General features: G+C 40.0%; 1 protein-coding gene across 1 annotated transcript in view; it reads right to left on the bottom strand.

Moving 5' to 3' along the window:
• The window catches only part of LOC124545209, a 38,360-nt gene that overhangs the window by 13,520 nt on the left and 3,610 nt on the right, over window positions 1-21,230 (bottom strand). Inside the window, exon 2 of the mRNA XM_047124076.1 lies at window positions 10,482-10,675. Within this exon, the coding sequence (XP_046980032.1) occupies window positions 10,482-10,675 (194 nt within the window). The remainder of the gene's footprint in view (window positions 1-10,481; window positions 10,676-21,230) is intronic.

Below are 21,230 nucleotides of genomic sequence, written 5' to 3'. Positions count from 1 at the left end.
GAATCGGACAGTCTGGCGAGCAAGGAGGATGGTGCTCTCTGCAGTTGACACAGATGGGAGGCAGGGCACATGGAGTATCAGGATGGGATGGACGACCACAATTGCGACACATCAGGCTGGAAGCACAGCGTGAAGACATATGGCCGAACTTCCAACACTTGAAGCACTGCATCAGGGGAGGGATATATGGATTTACATCACAGCGGTAAACCATCACCTTGATCTTCTCAGGTAATGTGTCACCCTCGAAGGCCAAGATGAAGGCACCGGTGGCAACTTGATGATCCCTCGGACCCCGGTGGACGCGCCGGTGAAATGGACACCTCGTCGCTCTAAGTTGGCGCGCAGCTGGTTATCAGACTGTAAAAGGAGATCCCTGTGGAAAATAATGCCCTGGGCCATATTTAAGCTTTTATGGAGCGTGATAGTAACTGAAACATCCCCCAGCTTCTTACAAGCGAGCAAGGCCCTTGACTGCGCAGAGGATGCTGTTTTTATCAAAACCGAACCGCACCGCATTTTGGACAAGCCCCCCATCTCCCCGAACTCGTCCTCTAAATGCTCTACAAAGAACCGAGGCTTCACAGATACAAAGGATTCACCATCAGCTCTGGTACAGACGAGATACCGGGGCGAATACGTTTTATGGTCATTCATAGCCTTGCGTTACTCCCATGGTGTGGCCAGGGAGGGGAACGATTTGAGGTCATACACATTAGCTTTAAAATGAGCCCTCGAACGCTTAGAGACTGGTGGTGGCTGGCCACCAGCAAGAGATGATGTGCCACGTTTCATTGCATGTCATCCACCCTGATGCCACCTACCCCAACCAAGGGCCCTTCCCATGGGTGCCACCCAGCCACAACAAGGGCCACCTGGCAGGATGGCCATTGCCGGGAGTCCTGATGTCCCAGGTAGATGGGAATGTACTCTTTGGCATACATGGGGAGTAAACGGCGCAAGCATCAGTAGAGCGATCCCTGTGTTGTCAGTGGGCTACAACCAACAAGGTACATGGCGGCCTCACCGCAACGGACTGGCTACCGTGCTGGATTTTAGGTGACATGTAGTCCATGGTCGCCGTCAATGCAGAAAGTGGCACTGCACATCACATGGCGGAAAGTGCACGCAGGAACGTATCCATGCCCAAGAGATGGAGAGCGGGCAGGACTGCAATGCGACAATGAATAAGCTGGCGAAAGGTCTGACCGCAAGATGGACACAATGCACCAAGTAAGGCGCCCTTCCCCAATTGGCTCGCTCTTTGGAAGAATTTTGAGATATGGAGGTCAAACCCGACAGGGGACCATCACATAAGGCCAAAACTTTTGAGACTCCTTTTAGTCGCCTCTTACGACAGGCAGGAATACCGCGGGCCTATTCTTACCCCCGGATCCGCAGGGGGCCACCGAGACATGCCGTGGTAAATAGGAAGTTCGAGAAATGGAATGTTCTGTGGCGGTAAGGATAACATTTGTAAGATATTCTACCTGGTCGTCATCACAACTGGGGAAATGTTCGTCATAAAAATGTTCGTCGAAAGTTGCCAGGAAGGAGTAAAGCCTCCAATTGGCCTTAATAAGTTGCCATTTGTGTGTGCACATAATTGGGGTAGGAGTCAGCAAACAGATGGCACATGGGAAATGGTCACTCGGGTATGTTACAGAGAAAACAGACCACTCGAAACGATGGGCAAGATGGGCAGTGCAGAAGGATAGGTCCACATCGGAATAGGTGTGCATGGAGTCTGAAAGGAACGTGGGTGCTCCTGTGTTAAGGCAGAGGGGGTTATGTTGATTGAGAAGGGCAGTCAAGAGGGCACCTCTCGAACAGGTTCTAGGAGAACTCCAAAGGGTATAGTGTGCATTAAAGTCACCAAGTACTAGTAAGGGGCGAGGTAGCTGCCCAATAAGCTGGGGGCATCTGCCCTGGTGACATTAAATAACAGAGGGATGTAAGTGGTACAAAGGGAAACAGATTGAAGGCAGATAGTCAAGGAGATGGGTTGACTATGAAAGTCATCCTGTAGGAGCAGCATGACTCCCCCACAAGATGGAATGCTGCACTTGTGAGGGGGGGATCTGAATGGACCAGGAATAAAGAATAAATGTGAGAGCTCAATGCAGTTGTGAGGGCGCAATTTTATTTCCTGGAGGCAGAGAACAAGCAGATGCTGCAGTTATAAGAGCAGCTGTAAATCCTCTTTTTTTTTTTATCATAGGTCATGAACATTCCATTGAAGGATAGTCACAACAAGGAAAGGGGAGGACGGAAAAAATGAAGGGGTGTCACCTCAGCAGCTGCCGAGTGCCAGCCTTCAATGAACAACTGCTACAGGGTGCAGAGGCTGGAGGATCCTGCTCCATGATATCTACAGAGGCACCAGCATTTTCCCTCTGTCAATCTGTGGAGACCAGAACAGTAAAATGATTGACAGTGTGTACCAGTGACATGGAGGTCACCCAGGTGAGGGTATCGTGTGGCGACACCATCGAAGAGGACTTCGAGTTAGCGAAGGAGAGGACCATTTGTTTTTGTTTGACTTCTTGGAGCCTTTCCGGCAGAGGGGGACACAGGTGTTTGTTGACTGGAGGGACGTAGGAAGTCTATGTGGAAGTATTTCTTCTGTCCCTTCCGATCTGCCAGTGGCGTAGCAGGTGAATTTGCCCCAGGAGGCGAATGTTTAATGGTTTGTGGCACAGCTGGAAGAGGAGACAGGGATACTACTATGACACTAGCTTATTTCAAAACTGCAGTGTTGAATTTGAGATCGCATGTCTTAGTGGTGGTGTCCTACATGGAGTGAGATGTAGCAAGAACAGTACGGTAGGCGTTAGATGGTAGAACGCAGGGTTTATGACTAGCCAAAAACTTGTGAGCGACCGTCTAGGGCACTTTCTCCTTTACCCAGATTTCCTTGACAGCCCACTCATCGAGATACATGGGACAATCTCCAGAGGAGGCGGAATGGTCGCCATTCAGTTGATAAAGCAGGGAAAAGGAGGTGGGCAGTCGCTTTCATGCATATCCCTACCACAAAGAATTAAGAGTTCTATGGGCCTCGGCATGAGCAGGATAACCGTGGAGAAGTGAAGCTGCAAGCAGTTATTGTGCTTGAGAATCTTAAGTAGTTTTCAAAAGCAAACTGCCATTACGTAAACGAGAGCAGAGATTCACAGGGCCAGCAACTGCATTAACACCTTTGTGAATAATAAACGATTGACCATAGCGAAGGACTGACCATCTCCAGCACGTGAAACCACGAGGAACCGTGGTGCAGCTGGGAGGGTCTTTGAATCGGGAGCTTCATTCTGTTTATGTTTGGTAGACATGGACTGCGAAGATGATGGTCAGCTCATTGCAAGAAAATTCCCTATGACTGCCAGCGTCTCTGATAGTGCGCTCCTTCCAACTGGTGGGGCTCCCTCAGACAGGGTGCTGAGCGCTACTTATGGTGAATGGCTCGTCTGTGCTAAGAGACGGTGTCCCGGCTGCTGTGAAACACTTATTAACTGATTTTACAGGCCCCACCCAGTGAAAAAAATTAAATTTTTGTTCACCTTACAATTTGATATATTTGCTCAATAAAGGACTACATTACTTTTTGTTACTCCTAACTGTCACTGTGCAGCATAAAACTGAGTAAAGTACTGGAAGTGTAGATTTTGTGTACAGTTGATTTTAGCTAATACAATGCAGCAAATAAAAATCTAGACAAGATATCAAAATTTTATTTAAAATTGATAGCAGAACGATATCTCAAATAGCTCTGCAGATGATGAAGAAATTGACGAAATGTAGGATGAGATAAAAAAAATTATTCAGGTAGTGAAGGGAGACGAAAATTTAATAGTAACGGGTAACTGGAATTCGAGAGTAGGAAAAGGGAGAGAAGGAAACATAGTAGGTGAATATGGATTGGGGGTAAGAAATGAAAGAGGAAGCTGTCTGGTAGAATTTTGCACAGAGCATAACTTAATCATGGCTAACACTTGGTTCAAGAATCATAAAAGAAGGTTGTATACATGGAAGAATCCTGGAGAGACTGGCAGGTTTCAGATAGATTATATAAGGGTAAGACAGAGATTTAGGAACCACGTTTTAAATTGTAAGACATTTCCATGGGCAGATGTGGACTCTGACCACAATCTATTGGTTATTAACTGTAGATTAAAACTGAAGAAACTCCAAAAAGGTGGGAATTTAAGGCTATGGGACCTGGATAAACTGACTAAACCAGAGGTTGTAGAGAGATTCAGGGGAAGCATGAGGGAACAATTGACAGGAATGGGGGAAAGAAATACAGTAGAAGAAGAATGGGTAGCTCTGAGGGATGAGGTAGTGAAGGCGGCAGACGATCAAGTCGATAAAAAGACGAGGGCTAGTAGAAATCCTTGGGTAACAGAAGAAATACTGAATTTAATTGATGAAAGGAGAAAATATAAAAATGTAGTAAATGAAGCAGGCAAAAAGGAATACAAACGTCACAAAAATGAGATCGACAGGAAGTGCAAAATGGCTAAGCAGGGATGGCTAGAGGACAAATGTAAGGATGTAGAGGCTTATCTCACTAGGGGTAAGATAGATACTGTCTACAGGCAAGTTAAAGAGACCTTTGGAGAAAAAAGAACCACTTGCATGAATATCAAGAGCTCAGACGGAAACCCAGTTCTAAGCAAAGAAGAGAAAGCAGAAAGGTGGAAGGAGTATATAGAGGGTCTATACAAGGGCGATGTACTTGAAGAGAATATTATGGAAATGGAAGAGGATGTAGATGAAGATGAAATGGGAGATACGATACTGTGTGAAGAGTTTGACAGAGCACTGAAAGACCTGAGTGGAAACAAGGCCCTGGGAGTAGACAGCCTTGGGAGAGCCAGTCCTGACAAAACTCTACTATCTGGTGAGCAAGATGTATGAGACAGGCGAAATACCCTCAGACTTCAAGAAAAATATAATAATTCCAATCCCAAAGAAAGCAGGTGTTGACAGACGTGAAAATTACTGAACTATCAGTTTAATAAGTCACAGCTGCAAAATACTAACGCAAATTCTTTACAGACGAATGGAAAAACTGATAGAAGCCGACCTCGGGGAAGATCAGTTTGGATTCCGTAGAAATGTTGGAACACGTGAGGCAATACTGACCCTACGACTTATCTTAGAAGAAAGATTAAGGAAAGGCAAACCTACGTTTCTAGCATTTGTAGACTTAGATAAAGCTTTTGACAATGTTGACTGGAATACTCTCTTTCAAATTCTGAAGGTGGCAGGGGTAAAATACACGGAGCAAAAGGCTATTTACAATTTGTACAGAAACCAGATAGCAGTTAGAGGGGCCTGAAAGGGAAGCAGTGGTTGGGAAGGGAGTGAGACAGGGTTGTAGCCTCTCCCTGATGTTATTCAATCTGTATGTTGAGCAAGTAGTAGAGGAAACAAAAGAAAACTTCGGAGTAGGTATTAAAATCCATGGAGAAGAAATAAAAACTTTGAGGTTCGCCAATGACATTGTAATTCTGTCAGAGACAGCAAAGGACTTGGAAGAGCAGTTGAATGGAATGAACAGTGTCTTAAAAGGAGGATATAAGATGAACATCAACAAAAGCAAAACAAGGATCATGGAATGTAGTCGAATTAAGTCGGGTGATGCTGAGGGAATTAGATTAGGAAATGAGACACTTAAAGTAGTAAAGGAGTTTTGCTATTTGGGGAGTAAAATAACTGATGATGGTCGAAGTAGAGAGGATATTAAATGTAGACTGGCAATGGCAAGGAAAGCGTTTCTGAAGAAGAGAAATTTGTTAACATTGAGTATTGATTTAAGTGTCAGGAAGTCGTTTCTGAAAGTATTTATATGGAGTGTAGCCCTGTATGGAAATGAAACATGGACGATAAATAGTTTGGGCAATAAGAGAATAGAAGCTTTCGAAATGTGGTGCTACAGAAGAATGCTGAAGATTAGATGGGTAGATCACATAACTAATGAGAAGGTATTGAATAGGATTGGGGAGAAGAGGATTTTGTGGCACAACTTGACAAAAAGAAGCTACCGTTTGGTAGGACATGTTCTGAGGCATCAAGGGATCACAAATTTAGCATTGGAGGGCAGCGTGGAGGGTAAAAATCGTAGAGGGAGACCAAGAGATGAATACACTAAGCAGATTCAGAAGGATGTAGGTTGCAGTAAGTACTGGGAGATGAAGAAGCTTGCACAGGATAGAGTAGCATGGAGAGCTGCATCAATCCAGTCTCAGGACTGAAGACCACAACAACAACAACAACAACAACAACAACAACAACAGAACATGCCCCCAGGATGCAGCCCACAACATGTAAGTCAACAAACGAAAAGTTATATAAAAGTACTACAGTAGAATATTCCATATGTTGGTACCAATAAACTTGAAGAAGAAGTAGTCCTAAGGCAAATACAACAAGAGATACTATGTATCAGTGAAACCCAAATAGCTAACTTGACAAGAAAGGACTATATCTCATTAAGCTACTTCTGTGGATCTAAGCATAAAGGTGGTGGCGTTTCCATATATATTAAAACAAGAAAGCCCCTATAGGCTGGAAACAGCATAGGTGTGAAATTACCTATAGCTAGAGAAAAAGACTTTGAAATTACTTGTGTAGTGACTGATGACTTTAGATTGTTTTGTGTGTACAGATCACCAGGTGACAAGATTAGCATCTTTCTGCAAAAACGAAGATGAAGGGGGGGGGGGGGGGGGGAAGAAGAAGAAGAAGAAGAAGAAGAGGAATGAATGAACATAAAGAAAAACATTGTTATATGTGGAGAATTCAATAATTATTGGGAAAACAATCAAAACCAAGACAAGATTTTGAAGAATTGTTAATACAAAATTGTTAAGGCTTTCAATGGCCACTTGTTGAAAAACTGCCTGTTCGCTTCTGTCTCGAGTTCTTCAGCCGACGTTCGTCTGATGATTTTTCTGACATTCCACCAGCACGCGTGGCTGGCGTTGTCGTACTTTCACCTTACAGTCCACCACCAGCAGTGGTGGGTGAAACTTTCTCATTGCCAGCCACTCGTGCTGGCGAAACGTCAGAAAAATCATCAGACGAATGTCGGCCGAAGAACTGAGATAGAAGCCAACACGCATTTGTCAATTGTTAATACAATACAATGTGGAGGCAACAATATCTGCACCAACAAGAGTGGCTTCTCAATGTCCAACAGTTATTGACAGTGTCATTACTAATATTAGTAGGTCTAACCATGAGTCACGTGTAGTACAAACAGAAATATCTGATCTGATCATCATGGACAGCTGACCTGCTTCTGCAGAAGTAAGGACATAATATGCTTTTTTATTCCAGTCTCTGATCACAAATGAATTCTTTAGATGATGACCAGTTTCAGTCTGTTATGACCATCCTCAGATCTTTTTTACACCATGTCCTAAAGATCTGAGGATGGTCATAACAGACTGAAACTGGTCATCGCCTAAAGAATTCATTTGTAATCAGAGACTGGAATAAGAAAGCATTTTACAGTATTGGATCGCTGTTTGCACATGTGATTATGTCGCAGTTGGTGAAGGACATAATATTTGAACCAAAACAAACAACAAAAATCAGGAACGTCAGTGAACAAAATATTAATTTCTTTAGAACAATACATAGCCAGGAGACCTGTAATGAATCCCCACTGGTGCAGAATGTTCATGAAAAACGTGATTCATTTATTAAATGAAACATTTAATTTAACTAATTCATTTATTACAATAATTAAATACCATTTTAATGTAGCATTCCCAAAAGTAAGGAGACAAGAAAAGATGCAGGATCAGACACAGCGGATTACCAGTGAAATAACAGAACTGCAAAGGAAGCAGCAAGATCTGAGATGGAGGAGTGAGGCTGAAAATTATAAAATGCTACAAAATAAGTATAGAAAAATAATAAGAGAAGCAAAATCAAGAGCAATTAATGCTACTGTAGTGAACTCAAGAAACAAGACAAAGGCAGCCTGGAATGCAATTAATGGTGAAAGACAGGAAAAAGTTGGATCAAACAAAGAAACATATCAGGTCAATGAAAATAGGCGATAGAGAAATGGCAAACATACTCAATGATAACTATATAAATCAGGAAAGAACTTAAAATTGGAAAGAAATAGCCCAAAAAAGAAGGTTACTAAGTTATCACAAAAATTAAGCAGAACCATGTTCTTGAAACTAGTAACAGAAGATGAACTGGGGAAAACTATACGAAAACTTAAGTCCAAGAAATCAGCTGGTGATGAGGACATATCGAATCATGTAATAAAGCAAGCAAGTGAGCAGGGTTCTCAAAAATCCTGGAAAAGCTTATGTGTAACAGATTAGTTGATTATCTACACTATTGACTGTGAAATACTGATAAGAAAATTGGAATACTATGGTATCTGAGGACAAGCAGGAAGTGGATAGAATCATACATATGCAACAGAAAGTAATATGTATCAATAGGGGATAAATATCAGTCACAAATTGAAACTATCAAATATGGAGTGCTGTTTAATCTGTTTCAGGCTTGCCATAAGTTTCCCCAAGTGAGATTCCCCGATTTCCAGACAAGTTTTAGCATTTTTCCCTGATAAATTTTGAGATCTCGAGGGTAAGTAAAGATATTCTCTCCTGTGTGAGCAAAAGTACTAATATGAACATCTTTTGTAATGATCTGTTTTTAGATGGAAAAAGCAAGCCAAATGGTATGTGTGTTTCATTAAGGCCAATGTTGTTATTTTATTTCAATAAAATGAAACACATTTCGCGACAAAAATACACATTTCCTTGGAGTTGTAAGGCAGATTTAAAATACCTTCACTGATTTCAGAAATAACTTCAGAAAAATGCCAGCGTCGTGAAAGAAGTGTATAAGGCGGGGAAGAGTTGTGTAAACGAACACTATAGATGACCACCAATAAAATGTTGGTTCTACTATGTTCCTTATTTACAGTTATTACCCACTGTGTTATGACTACTATTTTACACGTATTGTGCGATTTTTCTTTGAAGAAATATATGAGCACATAGCATATAAACTGCCAGTGACTGCCTCAATTTTCTTCTTCTTATGGTCCATACTTTCTAAAATATAAACTACTTTCGAGGTGCCAAAATGTACTAGAATAAATAATATGTCTATAGAACACCGCACTGTACAATGTAATTGTGGTGAGACAGTCGCAATTCCTGATATCCACTGCCCGTGGCCTTTGGCCTGCTGAGGAGCACCGCAGTCCCAGGTCCATGGATAATCTAGGATAATCCGCCACATTATGCCACACACAAACAGATCCAGCCTGCAGGTAGATCAGTGCGAATAGATCCAATAGGCAGTGCTTGCACATTAGTGTGAAACGATGGGCTTCAGATCAGCAGATATGGCCTGCAGTTTTGGCCCATCGTGGAAATCTACTTGTGTGGCTAGCTATTCGAGTGTCACAGACACCATGTTGATGAAATGACACCACAGTGATCAATTCATGCAACAGATAACTTGCACAAATACTCTGATGGCCAGTACTATTGAGGATAGGTAGCAACTCACCTTACAGATGATTGTCTTTTCTATATCCCTGTCTGCAGCTCAACAATCACAATCTCACAACTTAATTTTTGGCAACAGCCTTTGTCAGAAAACGAAAGCACATACTCAATCACACAATATCTCAGAAACAACTCATGCATAGTTGACTGCCATCTCCAGCTGCTGTGTCAACAGTCTTTGAGAATCAGATCCAAACAAACCCCTCCTCACACCTCCCTGCCTCTCATCGGCAGCTTCTAGGCTAGTGGCAAGAAGTGGTGGCAGCACTGACTGCAAGCTGAGGGGAGTGTTAGAAAGGGGAGAAGCAATGAGAATGAGGAAGTAGGGAAATGGCGCACAGCCATCGACAATGCATGACATCTCATAAACAAATCATTTCATCTACTGAGACAAAAAAGATTTTCTCAGTTTTTTTTTTCCACGTTTCCCTCATACATTTGAAATTCCCTGATTTTCAGAACTTGTGGGAACCCTGTGTTTATCAATCACACAGGTGTTGAAAAGAGAGAGAAGAAAATATTGTATGCAGATGACATGACAATACTGAACAATGACCGAACTGTGGCACGACTTGAGAGGAAAGAGAGGGATCCTACAAGAAGCTGACTTCAGGAGTAGGTTGAAGGAACGATGGGGGTGCTGCCGGTAAGTATATATGGGTGTGAATGAAAGATCAAGCAATGTGTCGCTGGGAGCAGTAGAGGAGTACATGCTAGGTGCAATGGCAGGTTGGAGAGAGGGAAAAGAAAAGGCACTGGTCACAGAGGCCCCTATCAGTCAATTCATGAGTGAACCTGATAATAGCACTGTGGTAAATATAGTGCCTTGTGGCCACTGACATCTGGTCGTCCAACCGCGAACTTTTCTCTCAAATCAAATTACTTTAGGTAAGAAAGTAACAATTATTTTTTACTTACACATTTGATTTTACAGCTTTAATGTGTCTCCCATTTTCTTTTTCACTCAAACATGGAGTTTCTATACCAAAAGGGCTATACAGTTTCGTAGGTGTGCGACCTAAAAGACAACGTGATCTTGTTTGTGGAGACAGTGGAGAACGGGGAGAATCACTCTTCAAGCGATGCCTGCGTCTTGTTGAGCGCCGAAATTTCTAAAAACAGGAAAAAGAAAATATTGATTTCAAAAGCTAGACCTTTTATCATTCAATCAAAATACAATAAACTATATATTGTTACCGGTGGCATGTCAACATGAACTGAAACAACTTTTGGGAAGCTTATATGCACTGCTGCTGTTACCTGACAGGGTTACTGTCTACACAATAAGAGGTTTTGCTTCTTATGTATAAATGTGTAACACACTTCCATCTACTTCCCTAAACAAAATTAGAGAAAGCAAGGGGTTTTCCCCTAGTATGAGATACACAATAGGGCCCTAAACATTTTCAACAAACCATCAGTTTTATATCCATGGCTGAACATAGTACATGTGTCTCTCATCTCTAGGGCCTATATCATAATGAAGACGACTCAGTCTTTTTAAACAAAGCCTACCACATTCTCATGCAGAATAGACCTCAAAGGATCCCTTCTAATGAGGGACATTCCACGTCAAGTGTCCTAGTTTAGAACACGCTCCCAGCTTGAACATCTTCAATTTTGATCAAATTTATACAGTCTGTACCTGAGAAACCTGCATGAACTTCTGAAAGGTTTCAGGTTCACTTGTAACTTGGTTGAGGTACTAGAACCATTGTTGTGAAAACAACTTTTTCGGAGACTGAAAAGCCACAAAAAATCTTCAAGTATGGCATACTACTGTTCCTAATCTAGAAGAGCTATCCCCTTGCTTCTGGACACAGTGGTACAATTCCTTTGTGCTTCACACATAAATGATGCAAGTAAAGTTCAGAAAGCAATGCTTTTTGTCGTTTTCCCAAATGTGAGTCATTGTGCTAGTTTGTGGTAGGTTCATTGCTACATATAACTGTACTATAAACTGCTACATAATTCTCTTGTGAAAATTATCTGCATGCTTATAAGTTTTGTTTCTTTTCTTAGGACTCAACAACAATTTATCAGTGTCCGAAGCTTATCAAGTTGTCATTAAAATGAAGAAACAAGATCAAGTCAATGCATGCAGTTATAGAAGTGCTTATTCCCCATGCCACTGAATGAAATACAGTGCTTTAAAAGGACTGAAAACTGTGAAGGAATTTTCATTAGAACAACAAGAATTTCTTACTCGACGGAGTGGTTTACACACTACTGAAAGTGCTGAACTATGCTTCCTTCAAGAAGCTTTACTCCTAAAACTAAACTCCGTCTGAACAGGCCTTGGAAGGCCCAATGGTACCGACCGGCCGAGGTGTTATGCTCAGCCCGCAGGCGTCATTGGATGTGGATATGCAGTGGCATGTGGTCAGCACACCGCTCTCCCAGCCGTATGTCAGTTTACGAGACTGGAGCCACTGTTTCTCAGTCTGCCTCACAAGGGCTGAGTGCACCATGCTTGCCAACAGTGCTCAGCAGATCGGACGGTCACCCATCCCAGTACTAGCCCAACCAGACAGCATTTAACCTTGGCGATCTGACGGGAACCAGTGTAAGCACTGTGGCAAGGCTGTTGGCAAGCTTTACTCCTACAAAGGTTTAAATTTTTGCAAAGACCATGCTGAAACCCTTTTCATAACAAAAACCATACTGCATGAAAAAGTTTGTCCTCAATCAACATGGAAACAGCTGACTAGATAGGAAGGATAATCGTGTCTGATATTAAACCAGGCCCGAAAATGGGCCCATCCTGTAGGAAAGAATCTGATACAATGAAATGTTCACAAATGAAAGTTACACATTAGTCAGATGAAAATGATGAGACTGATATCTCTGACAATTTGAGTGCTTGCTTAACAGCTGTGGGAATATCATCATTAAAATTTCAATGAATTGGTGCAATGGATACAAAAGGCTGGATGCAAAGTGGGTCATTCCATGTCAAATCACACAAGTCATGTCACCTACCATCTCAGATTTTCATGAAACTTTGCACATTTGCTTATATTCAGCTTGTGCAAAATCTTTTTGCTTTCACACTAAAACTTTCTTTTTAATATCAAATTTTAAATGTAGTTCTATTCTGATAATTGGGGTCTACAAGGATGTCGATGCAAAATGGTAATTATCTGCATAAATACCCATAACTGGTGTATTTATGAAGCTTGGAATTTTTTTCATAACTTAAGAGATGCACATACTCAACAGGCATGTAATTATTGAAGCAGTAAAGTAACACAGAACAACACAAGAAAGGGGTCAATATTAGTTTTGCAGAAATTGTAAATACCAGATGCAATTGTCATTTGTGCATTATCCACCAGTTGAAGCCTAGCTCTTCTGAATACACATTTTTTTAGTTCCTCCCAAACCATCACACACAGATTTATCGTGGCTAGTAGCAAAAAAGGAACGCTCAGCATCAATAGAAAAATTTTATTCATGCTCATACAAATTTTTAAAGCTTTTTCTTTTCTTATATTGAGCAGCACATCCATCAGTGAAATAATGGACTTTCTTCACTTCTGGGTAATGCTCTGCCAGCTACTTAACCATTTCTTTCTGGACATCAGTTATAAATACATCATGTTACATATCATCACTTATAAAGCAGTGATTCACTATTACCAAGATTTACTTTCTTCATTTGCCACATAAACACATATGGGTGGATTGCGCAGTTGCTTTTTGTCCAGTGGTAACTCTGAAATTCATTATGAATGACAAAACTGTAGTTTTCAGCAAAGTCCATTAAGAGAATTGTTTTTTCTGGGGTTAGATTGTCTTTCAGTTTTTTCAAGGATTTTAGACTGACACTTTGATATAAATGAGTGTGGTTTAAGTGCCTGTAATCTTTTACTAACAAGTCTATGTATTCACCATCAGTGGCAGACTGCTTTATCAATTCTTCCCGATGATCTGTGTTTATCCACTGGCTGAATTCAGTTTCATCATCAGCATCTTTGTACACTAATTTCTGTTTTAATAATTCTGACACTTTTTCATCACTGAGAAAATTATCACAACAATTAAGTGTGCAGCTGTAGTTTTCAGAGTCATATACAAGTAATTTTATAAGTTCCTTGTAAGTTTCTTCAATGTGTTCCGCATCCAAAAGCGGTTTTACATTTTGGTGGATATCCCCCCCCCCCACTTTGAACGAGTGCCGGCAGCACCAGCTAAAATACACCATTTCAGTCGTCCTATCTAAAACAAGAGTACAGTTCACATAAATTGCTAAGGATGAGTCTTTTTTGCATATACACATTCTTCCGAATGCTAACTTTGTCTTTTGCTCCCGGCAAGATTTGAGTATATTCATGATTTTGGTAGAAATCAGTGAAGATCTTCACCACTTCACCAGTAATAGCTCTCTCCCTTTTTGGTATAGGAATTGTTAAAATACCCATTTCTGTTTTCAGTTTCCTTGCTTGTCGAACCACATACTCGCTAACATTGAATTCTGACATTATCTTTTCTTTTGACCAAGAGGGTGGAGCTAAAGTTAAAATTTGAATTTTTTCAAGTACTCTTACACTAGTGACTTTTTCTTTCATTAACAATATCATGCCATCAAAATCTTTGGCTTTCTTAACAATTTCACCATCACATTTTTCTTCTCTACTACCAGAATCTTCAACACTGAAATCTAATGCCTGGTACACGCTTCTTTCCAAAACATGCTTCACTTTTTCTAGCTTCTTTTTGCCATATGAAGCCATGCCGTGATTTGGAGTGGAGTGAAGTTTTTGAGGGAGAGCACCCCACATCATGTAAAACTTTATTTGCATCCTCAATACTTTGACTTTTTAGTACAGATTCGTGAAATGGCACCTCTGGATCATCTGCATCACTTTCATTTCTATCACTGATGTCATGTCAGTTTTCCATTCACCAATCTATGACATGTTGTGCACAGATTTTGGCCTGTTTTACATAGATACGTTTAGCACTTAATGATTTAGACAAAGACAAGCAAACTGATGTCAAAGATTTTTTAACTGTTTGTGTTTTTGAAAGGATCGCAACAAGTTCTTTGATGACGTTCAAAAACTTTTAAGTAGTTGTATCTGTAATGTCCACATACAGCAGCATTTTCTTGATCTTGTGGAAAGTTTATATTGGATCACAGCAATGCCAAATCTCATTGGTCTTCATTCAGGCCTTCTATTTTTTTGGTAGAGTTTTTACTAAGGTACAGGTTGTCAAATGACATGGTGTTTTCAGTAATTTTCAAACAGTGCATGAATTCACATTTTCCATTGCAATTAACTCAGCACTAATTCACTTAAAACATACTTTATACATGTGGAATGATCGGGCTGCACTACAAACAGATATGACCTGTGTCACAGAAAGACAAAGAACAGGTTAGGCCAAAGAGACTAATTGCTGCATGCCAGTTATTCTCAACAATGAATTTCAAGCAAGTGTTGCATTGTTTTCATGCTTATAAAGATTTCAAACAAGCTACTGCTGACTATGAACATTTTTTATCACTGTGAGCAGGTGTTTGGTTGAACACATAAATCATACATATTATAGTCTTTAAAAAATTACTGAATTAGTCAAATGAAAAGAAATAAATTTTCACGCTTAATGTTAACTTGTCCGCCTAGAATGAGTTTTACTTAAATATGCTAATTTGATACCCTTGCGTTTGAGGCAGTGAGTGGATGAACTTACTCAAAATGATGACCCCTTTCTGCCACAGCCAAACAGTTTTTTGATTTCAGAACTGTGTATCAGTTAACAGAAGATCCATTAAACTTTTGATTTTATTAGAAAATTTACAATCTAGGGGATTATTTAAGACCAAAATCAGGTTCCCAGCAGCAGGATGGAGATATGTGATAAGTATTATTCCACATCCTCGCAATTGTTCTGAAATCAAAAACTGTCATACATTTTTTAAAAAAAACCTTTGCATCTTTACTGCTTAAATAATCACATCTGTTGAGGATGTGTCTCTCTTAACGTACGAAAAAAATTCAAACTCAAAAGCTTCTTAAACACCCGAGTTATGGGAATTTATGTAGGTAAGTACCATTTTGCAATGACAATGTGGCAGAGCTGTTATCAGAGTATCACTACATTTAAAATTTGATATAAAATAAAGTTGTAGCCTGAGACGAAAAAGATTTTGCATGAGTTTCTATGTTATAAGTATAAGCCAATGCACAAGGTTTAGTGAAAATCTGAGATACACAGTCACAAACCTTTGAATTATTGCATATTTGGCATGGAATGACCCAAGCTAAAAATACATCAAGCTTAAGTTGCAGTCATTAAGAAAATTGTAGCAGTTGGCGGAGGATTTGATCCCAGTGAACTGGAGCAACTATGCACAAGAAAGCAATGCTTGACTTGTTTAGATTACAGCTACCTGATCCAACAACTGAAGGAAAAATTACAGATATCAAACCATAGTGAGAAAAGTCAAATTTTGACCCAAAAGACTATGGAAGAATTTTGTGTTCCAGACAGAATGTTAAGAAATGCTAGAAAGTTAAAAGCCGAACAAGGAGTATTGGCAGAGCCCAACGGTAAATGTGGGGAAAAATCTTCAGAGTCTGTGAAGGCAAGAGTCACAAAGTATTTGTATGATGAAGAATGTAGCCAGATTTGTCCAAGCAATAAGACTGTATTAATGTTTGAACAGATGGAGAAAAGGTTCAAAAACAAATATACTTGTTACTGAGCAGGTAAAAAGAAATGTTTGTTGCTTACTGCAATAAAAATGGATTTTCCAGATATTGTGAATTAAAGCCAAAATGGTGTGTTGCTGTAGAGATGCAGCTGGTTAACTTTAAGTTTGCATCTGCACAATACATTAGAATGTGAAACTAATTTTGGCACACAGGCCAATAAAAGAAGATTATAAAATTTTACCAAGTTGTCTGGAATTTGGAAAAGAAGGACTGCATCCTTCATCACTGTGAAGTATGTCCTGGAATATAAGCTTTAAAGGAATATTTGGAACCTGTTTTTGCAGGTATTGAACCTGAGGATCCAATTCAGTTTAAACAATAGACTCACATTGACAGTTACACTTGAAACCAGAGAAATGACAGTTAAACACATTGAAGAATTAGTTACAAAACTTTTGGTCCTTTCTGCTCACCACTACATTGCAAAGCATTGGAGCAAGCATTTGCAATGGACTAAAGAAGGTCTCAAACCAGGAGAATTGATTACACAAAATGGATTTTGCTGGAAATTTTCCTTTATTGTCCAAGATGCATTTCTAGGATTTCATTGGGAAGATAGCTAAGCTACGTTACACCCATTTGTCATTTACTACAATGATGATAAATAACTAAAATGCATCAGCTACTGCATAATCAGTGATTGCTTCAGATGTGATATACAGTTGCGGTGAATGTGTCTTTAACTTTCACAGAAATTAAGCATTCTCATTATTTTAGTGGTGGTTCTGCTGCCCATTACAAAAATTTTAAGAACTTCCAGCTGCATCAATGATGGGATGGTAATACAGTTTGCCAAAAGTAATAGTTTTGGACATTAGCAACCAATTTAAAACACTGAACAACTGAAGAATTCTGCATTATGGCTTGGAAACCAAAAGAGATGCAAACAAGGCTTAGGAACATGCTAGACACCCATGTTGAGGCTTGGGAACCTGCAGTAAAGAAACTGCACCCGTGGCTGACCTTGTCTGGCTATTGTGCAAGGCACATTGGCAATGGGCTTACCAGTCACTGAGACCGGTAGTGGGATTGCTACTGTGCAGCAACACAAGGATTCTTCTTGAATTACAAAAAAAATGTTAATAGTTTAGGCACAATTTTTGCACCTTACCCAAAGAGACCCAAAAACGGAAATATGTATTTCTAATAAAAAGAAATGTGCTCTAATGACTGGTGTTAATGAACATAATATGGTAGGTGTCCATTTTGAGACATATGACTTTGAACATGTGTATAATTTGGTACACTTGTAGCAAATTTACAGGATGGTAGCACAGTAATTAAACACACAAGCCGAGCCCTAATTTGTGAAATATCTAACAGCCACACAGACAATAAGTTGGCAAAAGATCAGGTCCATAGCTCCTTTTCCTCACTACTTATATGCCTTGTTAAACTATGGGGCAAATTTGTCACAACATGATTTGCTGCCCACTTTGAACTGAGATTATGAGAAAAGCATTACTTTCTGAACTTTAATTCCATCATTTATGTGTTGAGCACAGAAAGTTGTACCACAATGTTCAGAAGCAAGGGGCTACCTCTTTTAGACTAGGAACAGTGACATGCCGAACTTTAAGACTTCTTCGTGACTGTTCGGTCCTCGAAAAAGTAGTCTTCACAAAAATTGTTCCAGCACCTCAACCAAGCTATAGGTGAATCTGACACTTTGCAGAAGTTAATGTATGTCCTTCAGGTACACAGGTACAGGCTGTATAAGATATATCAAAATTGAAGATGGTCAAACTGGGAGCCCCAGGACACTTGACATGGAATGACCCACAACTTATTTCTCTTACATAATTTACTTTTTACGTCAGTATACATATTCACATTTCCAATCCACAAACTCATTTAGCCAACTGGGGGGGGGGGGGGGGGGGGGGGGGGAAAAAAGAGGAGATAGCTGCGACCATTTGGATGTTCACTTGAAAGTATTTTCATTCTGTTACTTACTTGAACTTCTGTTCACAATTGTTAATGTTCTTCTGTGTACACAGGTACAGACACTCCCTGCATACATGCCACCAATCATGGATCCACTAAAAAATTTAGTGGGATAGTACACTCACATTATTCTTGTCATTGAAGGGACAGATAATTTCTAAAATCATTGGAGGAAATGGCAACAGAACGACTTTCGAAAAAATATTACCTACACAGTTCCAAAGCCTGTGAGAGGTGACAAGTTTGAGAATTATCGCACAGTCAGCTTTACAACTCATGCATCCAACTTGCTGAGAATAATAATATACAGAAGAATGGAAAAGAAAACTGAGGATGTGCTAGATGATCAGTTTGACTTTAGGAAACATAAACACAACATAGAGGCAATTCTGGCATTGCGACTGATAATAGAAGCAAGGTTAAAGAAAAATCAAGACACGTTCATAGGATTTGTCAACATGGAAAAAGTGTTTGACAATGTAAAATGATGCAAAGTGAAATTCTGAGAAAAATTGGGGTAAGCTATAGGAAGAGATGAACAACATGAAATGTGTACAAGAGTCAAGAGTGAGTAGTAAGAGTGGACAACCAAAAATGAAGTTCTTGGATTAAAAAGGTGCAAGACAGGGATGTAGTCTTTCACCCCTACTGTTCAGTCTGTGCAGTGAAGAAGCAACAATGGAAATAAAGGAAAGGTTCAGGAGTGGAATTAAAGTTCATGGTGAAAGAATATCAATGATACCATTTGCTGATGACATTGCAATCCTGAGTGAAAATGAAGAAGAATTACATGATCTCCTGAATGGAATGAACAGTCTAATGAGTACAGGATGTGGACTGAGAGTAAACTGAAGGAGGACTACAGTAATGAGAAGAAGCGGAAATGAGAACACCGAGATACTTATCAGGATTGATGGTTATGAAGCAGGTGAAGTTAAGAAATTCTGCTACCTAGGCAATGAAATAAATGATGGATGGGGCAAAGAGGACATCACAAGCACATTAGCACTCGCAAAAAGGGCATTCCTGGGTGAGAGAAGTCTACTAGTATCAAACATAGGCCTTAATTTGAGGAGGAAATTTCTCAGAATGCACATTTGGAGCACAGTATTTTGTATGGCAGTGAAACATGGACAGTGGAAAAATGGGAACAGAAGAGAATCGAAGCATTTGAGGTATGGCACTACATATGATTGTTAAAAATTAAGTGGACTGATAAGGTAAGGTATGAGGAGATTCTGCGTAGAATCGCAGAAGAAAGGTATACGTGGAAAACACTGACAAGGAGAAGGGACAGAGCGATAGCATATCCATTATTACATCAGGAAATTACTTCCATGGTACTAGAGGGAGCTGTAGCCAGCAAAAACTGTAGAGGGCGATAGAGATTAATTGAGGACATAGGCTGCAAGTGCTACTCTGAGATGAAGTGGTTGGCACAGAAAGGGAATTCGTGACTGGCCGCATCAAACCTGTCAGAAGGCTGATGAATAAAAAATTAAATAAATGACTAAAAAAGATAATAAATAAATAAATACTATGCAGTTTTTTCATATTATAAGCTTATTTTAGCACTCTCACACAGAAATTTATTCCAAGATTAGATCCGAGTGAACGGTTTGCAAAATCTACAACATACCCGTGACACTTCTAGGGCACTTATACCAACAAGGCCGAGAACAGGAATATGATTTAAAGAAACACAATGACTATTTGTTTGGGCTAGTCAAAATACTGTCCTGCATGATGTCACCATCATCATACTAACTAGTTCCAATAATTTACACGAAGACGAGAAACGGTAACTTTATTAGGCCTAAAAAGTTTTGTCGTGTTAATCGTAACGGAAACAACTTTCGTCTCCCACAAGCAAATAAGTTTGAATTTTTAACGTGTGATGAATATGAAATATGTGAAAAGAGCCAAAGAAAGGAAGTATTTTCATCAAATGCAGCGACCACAAATCACTTCAGTAGGCCTACGAAGTCCTGTAATAACAAGAAAGGAAATACCATAAAATACATGGAACATACTTATCGTGCAAACAAGATATCTACCAATACAGGTAAGAAGAAAAAAGAAGATATTTTCATACTTTCAGACAGTCATGGAAAGGGCTTAGCCGACATTTTGTGTAACATGCAAACTATATTCAAGGTTAGTGGAATAACGAAACCGGGGGCCCCCTTGCGCGAAGTTTTAAAAGACTGTGAACATTCTTTGAAGCTTGGAAGCAACTGTCTAATAATAGGAGGTGCTAATGATGTTTATAGGAACGAGGGCAAACTCGCCACAAGAGCTCTAAGAAGTACATTACAGAAAATTACAGATGTTAACTTCTTCATTGCCAGTATCCCACAAAGACATGATCTTATAGAAGAATCCTGTGTCAACAAAGAAATCACAGTTACTAATAGGAAATTTGAGAAAATCTGCCGAAGCCTCCCAAATGCCACATATGTGGACGTACCATCCACAGAGAGAAGTCATTTTACAAGGCATGGGCTTCACAGAAATAAACTCGGAAAATCATTCATTAGTCGAGAAATCCTTAATGCAGTGAAGGCAGTTAAGGACAAGAATAGCACGACCATACCACTTCCACCACCAAACACAGCAACTGAAAATTTCCAACAAGAAAATGAAACTGAATCACTGACAACAGGTCCAGCACTAGAATCTCCACTTTCGTCACAAACAGCTGAGATAAATGAGTCAACTAGGACAGAAGTTTCCAAAGCAGCTTCAGCAGAAGCAGCTACATACTACGCAACTGCATCATTAACAAGAAAAAAAACGCCTGATGTGCCAACAGCCAACGACCTTTCATCAGTATTGGCCGCTCCGCAGTCTTCAACAGTGAAAGACTTTTCACCAGCTTCACCATCATCATCAGTAACAGAAGCAAACAGAAGAAGCACAAGAACCAGGAAACTTTCAACTCTGCAGGATTTTTGGTACCCGGCCTCAGTTACAAGACTAACATAAGGCAGAT

Source organism: Schistocerca americana, chromosome 8 (assembly GCF_021461395.2).
Source record: "Schistocerca americana isolate TAMUIC-IGC-003095 chromosome 8, iqSchAmer2.1, whole genome shotgun sequence".
Taxonomy (NCBI): domain Eukaryota; kingdom Metazoa; phylum Arthropoda; class Insecta; order Orthoptera; family Acrididae; genus Schistocerca; species Schistocerca americana.
Note: the sequence above shows the minus strand (reverse complement) of the source record. Positions and strands in the feature narration are given on the sequence as shown.